The following is a 12,121-nucleotide window of genomic DNA, read 5'->3' on the forward strand; positions in this document are numbered from 1 at the left end:
GAGCTATCATGGTGCCAACTTTCAGCCCTTTATCTTTAAAAATGTCATTTAAAAATAATAATTTTAAAACCTCAAACTTTTTAAAAAATCCTAAAACTCAATGGATGAACATATGTATTTCAAACTTGGCATAGCTAAAGTCCTTGTTAAGAGCAATCATGGTGCCAAATTTCATCTCTTTATCTTTAAAAATAACATTTTTAAAAAATAATAATTTTAAATCCTCAAATTTTTAAAAAATCCTAAAAATCAATGGATGAATGGATTTGTTTCAAATTTGGTATGGCTAAAGCTCTACCTAAAAGCTATCATGGTGCCAACTTTCAGCTTTTTATCTTTAAAAATGATGGTTTTAAAAATAATAATTTTAAAACCTCAATTTTTAAAAAATTCCTAAAAAATCAATGGATAAATGGATCTATTTCAAATTTGGTATGACTAAAGCCCTACCTAAGAGCTACCATCGTGCCAGGTTTTATGTCTTTATCTTTAAAAATGACAGAGTTATAAGCATTTTTGTTAATTCCCATTAGAGCTGCTCTTTGGCTGGGGAAGATTGGAAAAATCCGGATTTCCCCTCCCCCTCCCAGATTTGTCACCAAAAAGCCCGGACAAATCCGGGCAAGTCCAGTCATATGGTCACCCTAACTTAACATTAATCTATATTTACTTTTCCAGGTGGCAATCTTGAATATGATATTTCAGTGACCTTCGTGGAGGTATAAATTACAGAGCACCTGAGGTTTACTGCCTCTTCCATGCTTCTTGGTCTGGCTTCTATAAAATGCAGCCGTTTTCTGTTGTATTTTTTCTTGCCTCAGTGTGTTTTGCATCAGCCTTTGATAAAAGAATTGTCAGGGCTAATGGCATCTTTGCAAGCAGAACAAATGTCAGTGTGATATCTGTTAATAATGGAGGGCTGTGGGGCTATTGGACATGGGTAGACATGTGTCCAGAACATTCATATGCCATTGGATTTAGTATAAAGGTAAATATATGTGGTAGCGCTTACAATATTTTACCATAGGCTCAGGATGACTTAGAAGTTTTCAGAAAGTCAATGTACTGTTTTTGCCCTTTATTGCATTAGCTGGAGGAGTATGGAGGAGTTGGCGTCGACGACACATCACTCAATGGGATCCGCTTATTCTGTTCACCTGAGCAAACCAGGAACGTTATGTATACAGTTGAATCTGATACAGGAGAGTAAGTTTGTCTCCAAACATCTCTGATTCATTTGATTTTATATTACATGAGATGGTAAGGTTAGAAATTGTCAGCAGGCATTCAAAGCTTTGATCCTTGCATCTTTTGTTCTTGAAATTATTGGATGTGTTTAAATATTTGCAGGGACAGGTTACAGAAGCTCTATGGTGTAGTGTGGTGTAGTGTTGGACTGGGAGTTGGGAGATCCGGGTTCTTGTCCCCACTCAGCCATGGAAACTCACTGGGTGGCTTTGGGCCAGTCATGGACTCTCAGCCCAATCTACCTCACAGGGTTGTTGTTGTGAGGAAAACATGGAGAGGAGGAGGATTATGTACGGCGCCTTGGGTTCCTTGGAGGAAAAAAGGCGGGATATAAATGCAAATAATAATAATAATAATAATAATAATAATAATAATAATAATAATAATAATAATAGCTAATCCACAAACTTCCCCCCTTTCCACCCAAATCACAAGTATTAAATACCATTTTGTAGTTAGATTAATGGATCTCTTACAATGACAAATGCAGAAACCACCCCAGGTTCCTTTCATTTCTGTGGGCCTACTCTAAGTAGGACTAACATTGCATACAATCCATTATCTGTGAACTGGTGATCTCTACCATAGTTTTAGTCCACTTGAGTTGTGTGCTTGCTATAAATTTAATTGAATGGTATTTATTTATTTATTTATTTATTACATTTTTATACCGCCCAATAGCCGAAGCTCTCTGGGCGGTTCACATTGTTTTAACAGTATTATCAATTGAAATCTAGTTACAGAGGAGGTGGGGAAAGGGAATCCAGCTGTCATTCTTGAGCATGCCTGCTGATTTTGTGTCACCAGCTTCCCCAACTCTATATTCCTTTTCTGCTGTTGAGTGAAGATTCCATGTCATATGTGTAAAACTCTGGTTTTGAATTTCTCTGTCTGTCTGACTTTCTCTTTCATCTTAACACCAGTCTTCTCTTCTTGATAATTTTCTATTATAGATGAAGAAAGTAAAGACCTCATGGCGAGGCCTCAGTACAAGAGGTTTGATCTAGTCTTAGACCCATTTTTAATGAACTCCCCATTCATTTCAATGGGTCTACTTTAAATATGAGAATGTCAGCCTAAGCAGCGGGGAACGGAGTGGTGGATAAACCTTCCAAAGGAGTTAGGGGTAAATTTGGGGGGCTTTTTAGCTCAGTGGAACCTATTTTTCTGAAATTCTCCCTAGCTTTGAAACCAATGGAGAGAGCCAAATAAAGATGGAAGGTGCTTGGGTCCTGAATAGATAGCATATTGGATGTACAGAAAACACAATGTGTTGTATTCAAATGCCCTTCCATGAATGAAAGGAGCCTTTTTGTTAACAGAAGTGTTTTGTATCCATTTTAGCTGTCTGCTAATGGAAGAGGCAGAGGCAATTTTTTATGGTGCTGCAGTCCCATGTGCCATCACTTACATGGTTCTGAAGGATCCACCAACCTTCCTGAGCAAAGTTTTAGGGGAGGCACAGGGGCTTCAGGGGGAAAGATGTCAGGTTTATATTTTAAAAGTGTTCATCAGAATTTTTTTCTGAAACTATTGAACAAAGTAACAACCTCTGAGATAGCCATCTCAAGGTCTTTGGGAACAGCCAAGATGTGCAACTGGATGGCTCTCTGACCAAGGCCGTTTGCCCATGCTTTTTCTTGAGGCATAGCAACACAATCCCGGTGATGCAATCTGGTGTTCATATTGCATATGGACACTATGATTGGCTCACAAGGCTATTAATACGTGACATGTGATTGAAGAGTGTATGTGGGGGTTTTGGTCAGTTGGTTTTGTCTACGTGAACGTTCTTTAGTTATGTTATATTAGCTTTCTTGTAAATACATGTACAGTAAACTCAGCTTAGTAGTTCTATTGTGTCTGAGTATTCCTTTGCTTCGTGAACATCTGCCTGCTGCCAGTGACCTCTGTCTCTGCTGATGTGTGCTTGCACTCTGTGCATGCTCTGAGGGAGTGCAATACATCAGACTCCTAACAAAAGAGAACTGATACTCAAGAATGCCATGTTCCATAAGCATAACTCTACCCACAGAGCTCTACGTCCAAGCAGTGATTTGTCTACATGTAAAGAATTAGTAGGGCTTATGTCCCATTGAAATTAATAGGGATTAAGATAGTTGTGACTACTTGTCTCGGTTGACTTGGATGGGACTTAAGGATTAATAACATTTTCTGAATCTGGGACAGTTGTTGCTATTAACTAAAAAAAAACCCTAACATATTGTTGGGTTGAATTCAAAGGACTATGAGCAAAGGCGAAAATAGTTGCTAACACTGTTCTACACATGATCGTGCAGGAGTGTGCACTGTTCTATAATAGTAGGTTTTATTGATGTTTTCCTGATGAGGTTTTGTAAGCTGAAGAACGTCTTTAGAGTTAGTTCCAATTTTTTTGACAGTGCTCAAGTGCAAGATGTGAAACGGCCATTCTCTGCACGTGGAAGGACATTTTTGGATCTAGCTCATTTAATTTAAAAGTTAAAATATACTTTCTCAGAATTTCTTTTAACTAAAATCTAGTGCTGTATTTAACAGAAACATTACTTTTTGTTTCTTTTTCTAGTTTTGGAGAGTGGTCAAAGATTAGATGGTGTCCACAAGACGGTGCTCTAAATGCCTTTCAGCTGAAAGTTGAACCTTACCAAGTAGTGAATGATAACACAGCGGCAAACAACATCAAATTCCGTTGTAGCAATGGTGTTCTCATGGAAGAAGTTGGTGGTCTTTTTGGTGACTACAGTGAGTGGAGCAAGCCCTGCCCTAATGGTAAAATTTGTGGCATTCAAACGAAGCAGGAGTCATATCAGGGCATTATGATAGATGATACATCACTGAATGATGTTCGCTTCTTCTGTTGTAATTAAATTCTGTTCAGTTTAGGCCGGATCTATACCTTGTGTCAAATCATTACGATCCCAGCATGGTAATGGTATATCCCTCTTGCAGTTGTAGGATATTTGTTGGGGTATTTTGGAAATGTGGAATAAAAAGCAGGAAATAATACTATGAAAACAGTATATGGAAAGTATAATGTGCCCCAACAGTTATCAGTGCACTTCAAAACCACTGTAAAGCAGTAGTGTAGATCTAGCTCTAATTAGCTCTTTAGTATGATCAAATGAACGTGCATTTGTTTTCAATTGTATTCAATACTTTTTTTCTGTTGTAGACATGTTTTGTTAGCACTCATGGCTCACTCAAAACGTGATGCATGATCAAATAAGCCACTGTGACTTAAATAAGGCTTGTCATTCCTAACCCAGGCAGAATGGCTTGTTTGAGGGGAAACAACCCTCCAATAACTCTACAACAGGCCAATGGATTATTGGAGGATTGTTTCGTCCTCAAACAAGCCATGCTGCCTGGGTTCAAACAACACAATAAGCTTCTGATATTTGTGCCAAGAACTGCCTTTGGCACCGTCCCACAATTTATTCATGTGAACCCAGCCATTGACCTGCTTTACACTATAAAATAAGCCACAGTGGTTTAAATACACCATGGTGGCTTATTCTAACCAGTGGCATGTGCCAGCTGCCATTTCCCTAATTCTACACCGGGGCATGGCTTGTCATGTCATCTGAACCAGGGTGGCATGGCTTGTTTGAGGGGGAAGCAACTTGGATTGTTTAGCTTGGAAAAAAGGAGGCTAAGGGGAGACATGATAGAGGTGTACAAAATTATGCATGGTGTGGAGAATGTGGATAGGGAGACATTTTTCTCCCTCTCTCAAAGTACTAGAACCAGGGAACATCCCATGAAGCTGGTTGGTAGGAGATTCAGGACAAATAAAAGGAAGTACTTCTTCACACAGTGCATAGCTAAACTATGGAATTCACTACCACAAGATGTGGTGATGGCCACCAATTTGGATGGCTTTAAAAGGGGGTTGGATAAATTCTTGGAGGCAAAGGCTATCAATGGCTACTAGCTCTGATGATTATGTGCTACCTCCAGTATTCGAGGCAGTAATCCTGTGTGCACCAGTTGCTGGGGCGCATGGGGGGTGTTGCACCATGTCCTGCTTTGTTGGTCCTTGGCCAACGACTGGTTGGTCACTTTGTGAACAGAGTGCTGGACTAGATGGATCCTTGGTCTGATCCAGCATGGCACTTCTTCTGTTTTTAATCATACTGATACTCTAGGAAAGAATATCTCAAGTTGCAAAAAGAATAGTTTTCACTTTTTCCCTCATAAACTATACAGGATTCTATAATAAACACCTGCCTTCTGGCAGTTTGATCTGAATATTTTTTCAAAAGAAACTGCCCAATATTCTGCAGTTGTGTAGCTGGTCCTGCCTAATGAAGTGTTCTGTGTAACCTAAAAGTGTATATCATTTTGTATAAACAAAAGTCATTTCATCTAGTTCATATCTCATTTTTTTCTGAGAAGGGCATAACATTCATTGCTGTACCAAACCACGATGGTACATTTGGGGTAGAACTGCATGAACCATGAATCTTCTACATTGTCCATCTGTTGCTTGAGGAAAACCCCCACACAGCTCTTTCCATTCCTTGCAGCTTGGAAACAAATGGATAAAAGCATGGATTAGGGAGTTCTTCATATTCATCTCTCATCTGTGTGGTATGAGTGATCAAATTGCCACATCAGATTAGCCTCCTTGTTACATTTCCGTAGACGCAGGTCTGTCTTCGTTGCCTCAATACACTTATCAGAAAGAATGTGGACAATCATTCCATTCTGCACATGAACAACAAACAAATGCAGAAATTAATAATGTTGGTATATCACCAAAATCTCTTGGTCACCACAGAAGAAGTCCTGAGTTGTTCCAGTTAAGGACCAAACTAGACATAGTATTAATTGTCTGAATGCAATGACTGGGTGCACTTTCTCTTATGCAAATAGCAGCCCCACCCCCACCCGGGAAGACTGAGCAGCCAATGGTGGCTTCCCTTGGAATGTAAATAGCAGCTTTGGTAGGAGAAATTTTGGAGGACTATGGCAGGGAGATGGAGAATTTAAACTCCCCCTCCCTGCCACACCATAGACTGGAGGTTGCTCAGTCTTCCCCCAACCTAACAAAAATGTGTGCACGTTAATTGCATCCAGGTTAATTAACTGGAAGGAAAGGAGCCTCTCATGCAAGCACTGAGGCATTACTGACTCTTGGAGGGATGCCAGCTTTCGCTGACGTTTTCTTGGCAGGCCTTATAGCGGGGTGGTTTGCCGTTGCCTTCCCCGGCCGTTATTACCTTTCCCCCAGCTAGCTGGGTACTCATTTTACCGACCTCGGGAGGATGGAAGGCTGAGTCAACCCAAGCCGGCTGCCTGAAACCAGCTTCTGCTGGGATCGAACTCAGGCCGTGGGGAGAGTTTCGGCTGCAGAAACTGCTGCTTTACCGACCTGCCAATTAATGCCAGGCTCAGTATAGCTCTCTCCAACTGGCAGAAGGAGAGCAAAGCACCTTTTAGTGTTCAGACATGAAGATTAAAGTGGCTTTTGCTTTAATCAGTTTTTAATGCAAATAATAATATCTACTTTGGCTAGAAAGCTCATTTGCATTACAAATGCTTCTTATCCTGCTTGTGCTTCTCCATAAACAATGATCAGACAGTAACACAAGTAGTAAGAAGTGGGCTCAAGGATGGTTTAAGCCTTAATTGTGAAAATACCCATGGGTGTCTCATTTGAAATAACACTATGCAGCGTATTAAAGCCCCGTCACATCTAGGTCAAATGCGTGGCTCCCGTCCCTTCTCTGTCGCCGCTCGACGTCGCTTCCTGAAAACAGGAAGTAATTAGCCCCGTTCAGTCCGGTAGAAGAGAGCAGCAACCGGACTTCCTCTGGGTTTTTTTTTTGTGGCGCAACAAAGGCCATAAGGGGCAGAAGACGAGTAAGAGGCAGATGATGTCAAGTGAACAATCCGTAAGTGCCCAGTAACGAGCATGCAGTAAAACACACATCGGATGGAGCTTTCAATCTCTCAGGGGATGACCAAAGTCTGGGCTGTAACTTTTTTGGAAAGTCTGCAAGAGAAGGTATGGGATAATTTCTCTTAGCTGTGGGGAAGACCTAATAGCATGAGGCCAGAGATGAAATAGTACGGGGAGAGGGAGAGGAAGAGGATCTGGTGGGTGAAGGTACACAGAGGTAAAACTGCCCTGCGAATTTTATTCAAGAGTAGGGGACAAATCCCTACAATCAATAAAATCAATACATTTTGAATTCTCATCTGAACGTTTTTCATTTAAGCTCTCCCAAAATGTGTCTTTCTTTCTTCCGCTTCCGCCGAGCTCTCCAACCTGGGTGGCTCTTACCCCGGCAGCAGGAGGCCGGCGAGGAGGAGGCGGCGGCAAGGATGCAGCCAGTTCCCCAGCCTCCTCCTCCTCCTCTTCCTCTGTCTCTTCTTTCTCCGTCTACACCATCGTTTTGACGGTGCACTGGAGGCGCACGCAAGCGCCTTCAGTACGACGTGTAGATTCCCTCCTGGTGGCTTCACCCATTGCATTTTCATACAAGCAGATACTGAAGTACAAAATGCACACACACTGTATCAGTTGTGAAGTGGATGTGTACAGGTCTATTCTTTACCACACTTCCTTTAGAATCCTGGGAAAGGCTTGAATCCCCATTTCCATCTGTTCTAAAGGAAAAAGTAACAAATAACACAAGTGTGCTGTTCACAGGAGAGACAACTCACGCTTGTTTAAGTGGTATTGCAAGAGTTCAAAACGTGTGTAAGGAATTGCACTTAACAAGTGTGCAGTCACTTGAAGCGTGTTGTCTTGTTCCATGGCAGTTTGGTTGATGTGGTCACTCATGTGATGAAAAAGGATATATTTTCATACCCCTTCAAAAGTTAGATACAAAGACACCAGGTTTCCCCAACCTGGTGGCTTCCAGATTTCTTGGATGACAATCACCATCATTCCCAGACAGCCAGAACTTGCAAGAGAAAATTTACTCAGGATTTGCGCTTTGTTCTAGAAGCCCCAGATATCCAATTTGAGGATACCATATGCTTATTATTACCATGCCCAGGTTTCAGGCACTTTGTGACGGCTGATTGGACTGATGGGAATTGTAGTCCATCACATCAGGAGCACCAGGTTGGGGAAGGCTGTAATATACCATCCCACTTCTGGGATTCTCTACATTCTTTGTCTACTTTGGGATAGATTAAGGTTGCAATCCTATGCATGCTTAGACAGAAAAAAGTCATACAACTCTCATCACAGCCAGCTGGAGAATGCTGGGAGTTATAGGACTTTTTCCTCTCTAAACATGCATAGGCTTGTGCCCTAAGTGTAGTGTATGAACATAGCACACACATGTAAACATCCAGATGACTTGCCCCATCACTCTAACTCTTAAGTTATTTTAGCTGGCCTAGCCTTGGACACCCTCCCCTCCTACCTCTTTCATATCCCAATGCTGTGGGCTGTCTTCTGTCTTTTTTGTACAGTTTTGAAGGACAACTTTTTCATGCCTGACATCAAAGCAAAGCTGCCGTGTGGAACCCAAACAGATTTCCTTCAGGCTATTGTATTCAAAGTGCTAAGAAACAAAAGGACAACATAGTTGGAGAACAGAAAAAGAGATTAAAAGAATAATTTCCTGCCTGTGTTTGCTAAAATATGTACCAAATGAAGGAAAGAAAAACAGTTGGCATTGGTTTAATGTATTGCCCTCCAAGCCAATATGAAAGGGATGTGATGTTTCTCTGAGGCAGTGAAATATGGGCTAGGGCCAAATCTACACGTAGTACTGAAGGCGCTTCCGTGCGCCTCCAGTGCGCCGTCGAAACGATGGTGTAGCCTGCGAAAGAAGAGACGGAGGAAGAGACGGAGGAGGAGGAGGCTGGGGAACCGGCCGCATCCTTGCCACTGCTGCCGCCGCCGCCTTCTCCTCCCCGCCAGCCTCCTGCTGCCGGGCTATGAGCCACCCAGGTCGGAGAGCTCGGCGGAAGCGGAAGTCAAGCTCTCCGACCCGGGTGGCTGTTACACCTGCAGCAGGAGGCCAGCGGGGAGGAGGAGGAGGAGGCGGCCTCCTGGTGCCGGGGTAAGAGCCACCCTGGTTGGAGAGCTTGGCTTCCGCTTCCGCCGAGCTCTCCGACCTGGGTGGCTCTTAGCCCGGCAGCAGGAGGCCGGCGGGGAGGAGGAGGAGGCGGCGGCGGCAGCAGCGGCAAGGACGCGGCCGGTTCCCCAGCCTCCTCCTCTTCCGTCTCTTCCTCCGTCTCTTCTTTCGCAGGTTACACCATCGTTTTGACGGCGCACTGGAGGCGCACAGAAGCGCCTTCAGTACTACGTGTAGATTTGGCCTAGGTCAACCAAAACCTGAAGCTAGGAACACATTGAGCTTCCCTACACACAGGAAAAAACCCGTGTCTAACCATGGCTTTCGTCCTCACAGTAATCCCACATTATGATGTGCTCCTTCAGATGTGACCATTTGATTTGTTGCCTTCGTGGAAGGGCCCCATAGTGTTTTAATGAGACAGCACCATCTAGTGGCAGAGAGATCCCACGATCACCAGATAATACCACATTATCTTGTTGTGGTGGTTTTCAAATGTGCGATTTCCAGGGAATAGCACAGGAGACATCTTGGCTGTTGACGACTTCGTGTAATGGATCTGCAAACTTCTGTGACGCTCCTTTAGAGAAGTTCTCAAGTTCAGCCTTCCACCACCTGGTGCCTTATTAGCTAGAACAGCCTTTTCCTGTCTGATGTGTTCCCGAAGAGTTGGACTCTTCATTTCCAATCAGCATTCCCAGCCACATGACGGATGCACCAGGTGGGGAAAGGCTGCTCTAGGTAATAAGGTGAAGAAGGAGAAGACAAGCAGGTGGAGATGTTGTAGGTCACAACATCTTCTCCTACCAACTTGTCTACTCCCTAAGATCTGAAAGACAGAGCCATTTCTGTGTCCCACCTAGGATAGAAGCATGATTGATGGTGACGAGAAGTAGGCTCTTCTCAGTGGCTGCACCAATATTGTGGAATACTTTGTCCCATGAAATTCTGTTAGCCCCTTCTCTGTCTTTCACTAGCTGGTAAAGACATATTTACTTGCTAAGTGCTGGTATTGTACTTAAAGCGGTGGTTTCTAGGGTTTCTGCCTTCACTGTTCACTATTTTGATTTTTTTCCCATTTTCATTTGATGTATTGCTTTATACTATACCATGGTTCTGAGTGATGCATGGGCATGAAAAGGGCAGGATAGAATTCTCTATGTAAATACAATAAATATCCAGGGCAGGATCTCTACTTACAATGGTGTATAATGGTTATGACAACTGTTCAGGCCCAGGACACATTAAAAATACCGTTTTCATACCGTTTTCAAAGTGTTATATCCTGCTTGGTGTAGATCGGCCCCGATAATTTGAGGAAAGTACTTATGCCTGAAACTAGTACCATGAGGGTCAGCAAAACCATTCAAGCCTCTATAGGGCCCCATGTTTGAGCACATTTTGGAAGGAGAGATCAAGATTTTATATAATTGTGGTGCAATGCTTTAAAAACACTGGTTACCTGGTTGATATTGTCAGAGCAAGGTGATAATTCAGTGGGGCCTCCTGCAGCATCCTTTTGAGATCTGTACTCCACACAGAGTCCTACTCCAGTATTATACAGCTGAAAATAAATATTGATACTGAAATAAAGCAAAAACTATAAGTTAAAAAGACTACTCATATCTTCTTTTGGTTTGCATTACTTTTAGATCTAATTTGCACATAACACTTATTTAACCATGGTTTCTCGACTTACCCAGGGTTTGTCTGACAGACAAACAAACAAACAAACCACAGTTCAATTTTTTCAATCCCTGAGTTGTTTATTTCCTTCCTCTTTCACCCATTTTGTATCCCAAATGTCTTTGCAGTACTGTAGGACTGGCATGTAGACCAGCTTTTTTAAAATCACTCTTTCCTACCATCTCTGTAGCCTCGCTGAACAACCCATGAACAGTTCTAGAGTCAAGAGTACTGACAAGCCATGGTTTATACAACCCAGCGTTCACAATCCAACAACAAACCATGGGTTCTTTTTCTGGGTTATTCATGGTTTGTTAGTGCAACCACTTTCACACAGCGCAACAACCCAGAATTCAACAACCTGTACTGTGGGTTAACATAATGTGCAAACAAGGCCTGAATGAACATGTTTTAGCGAAGTCATCACATACCAAAGCAAGTTTAAATAAATCCATGGGGCTGAATAATTCTTGAACAGAATAATTTGTGTTATAAGGAAATTATGTGCCATTACATTTTTTTCAAAATTGTAGAGATATTTCAAACCCTGAAACATAAATAAAGTAAATAAAATAATTTTAATACCTGAAATTGCAAGCATTAATATCATGGTGCCAGTTCTTAGCAAACATTCCAATATGTTGTCTACTGTTTTTACACATGTCTACTCTGAAATAAGTCCCATTGTTTCACTGGAGTTTACTTCCAAGTAAATGCTGGCTGGGGAATGCTGGGAGTTGTCGGACATTTTTTCTGTCTAAATGTGCATGGGATTGTGCCCTTAATTTTTTATTATATCATTTCTACTGTGAGTGATGAAGAGAGGCATTTGTGGGACTTCCTGCCTCATGGGCCAAAGTGATTTGGCTGACTTTGGCCACTAGGCACCATGATTTGGGTGGGCAGTTGGTGCTATTTGCTGCTCTGCTTCAGGCAGCAAAATGTCTTGGGCAAGGCTGGTCTCATGCTCGCCTCCTTTTCCAGCCCTTGCTGCTCCTTGCCCTCACATTTCAGAGTTAATTTAAATGCCATCTTATAGTGAATGTAAGAAACAGTACCAATTAGAGAAAACCGCTAAGCCCTTGATTCAATAGTTTTCTCTGTAGGCTACAGCAATTCTGGGAAGTCTATTCAAG

At 42.3% G+C, this 12,121-nt stretch overlaps 2 protein-coding genes across 2 annotated transcripts in view; one reads left to right on the forward strand and one right to left on the reverse strand.

Moving 5' to 3' along the window:
- The first annotated feature begins 784 nt into the window (after nt 1-784).
- On the forward strand, nt 785-4,115 carry LOC134395715 (vitelline membrane outer layer protein 1 homolog). Its single transcript, XM_063121912.1, has 3 exons — nt 785-988; nt 1,091-1,206; nt 3,815-4,115. The coding sequence occupies exons 1-3, from the start codon at nt 785-787 to the stop codon at nt 4,113-4,115; spliced, it is 621 nt and encodes a 206-aa protein (XP_062977982.1).
- Nucleotides 4,116-5,733: 1,618 nt separating this feature from the next.
- Nucleotides 5,734-12,121, reverse strand: part of GALNT15 (polypeptide N-acetylgalactosaminyltransferase 15) — a 30,653-nt gene continuing 24,265 nt past the window's right edge. The window contains exons 8-10 of the mRNA XM_063115827.1: nt 10,762-10,863; nt 8,640-8,780; nt 5,734-5,958 (exon numbers count right to left, since the gene is read on the reverse strand). Coding sequence (XP_062971897.1) covers nt 5,824-5,958; nt 8,640-8,780; nt 10,762-10,863 — 378 coding nt within the window. The 3' untranslated portion in view covers nt 5,734-5,823. The remainder of the gene's footprint in view (nt 5,959-8,639; nt 8,781-10,761; nt 10,864-12,121) is intronic.

The sequence above is a fragment of the Elgaria multicarinata genome, chromosome 1 (assembly GCF_023053635.1).
Source record: "Elgaria multicarinata webbii isolate HBS135686 ecotype San Diego chromosome 1, rElgMul1.1.pri, whole genome shotgun sequence".
Classification (NCBI taxonomy): domain Eukaryota; kingdom Metazoa; phylum Chordata; class Lepidosauria; order Squamata; family Anguidae; genus Elgaria; species Elgaria multicarinata.

What these genes read in the sequence shown, in the direction of transcription:
- LOC134395715 (XM_063121912.1), top strand. Translation starts at nt 785, where the DNA reads ATGCAGCCGTTTTCTGTTGTATTTTTTCTTGCCTCAGTGTGTTTTGCA. An exon ending in CCATTGGATTTAGTATAAAG is followed by an intron (nt 989 to 1,090) that starts GTAAATATATGT and finishes TTATTGCATTAG; the next exon opens with CTGGAGGAGTATGGAGGAGT. An exon ending in GTTGAATCTGATACAGGAGA is followed by an intron (nt 1,207 to 3,814) that starts GTAAGTTTGTCT and finishes TTCTTTTTCTAG; the next exon opens with TTTTGGAGAGTGGTCAAAGA.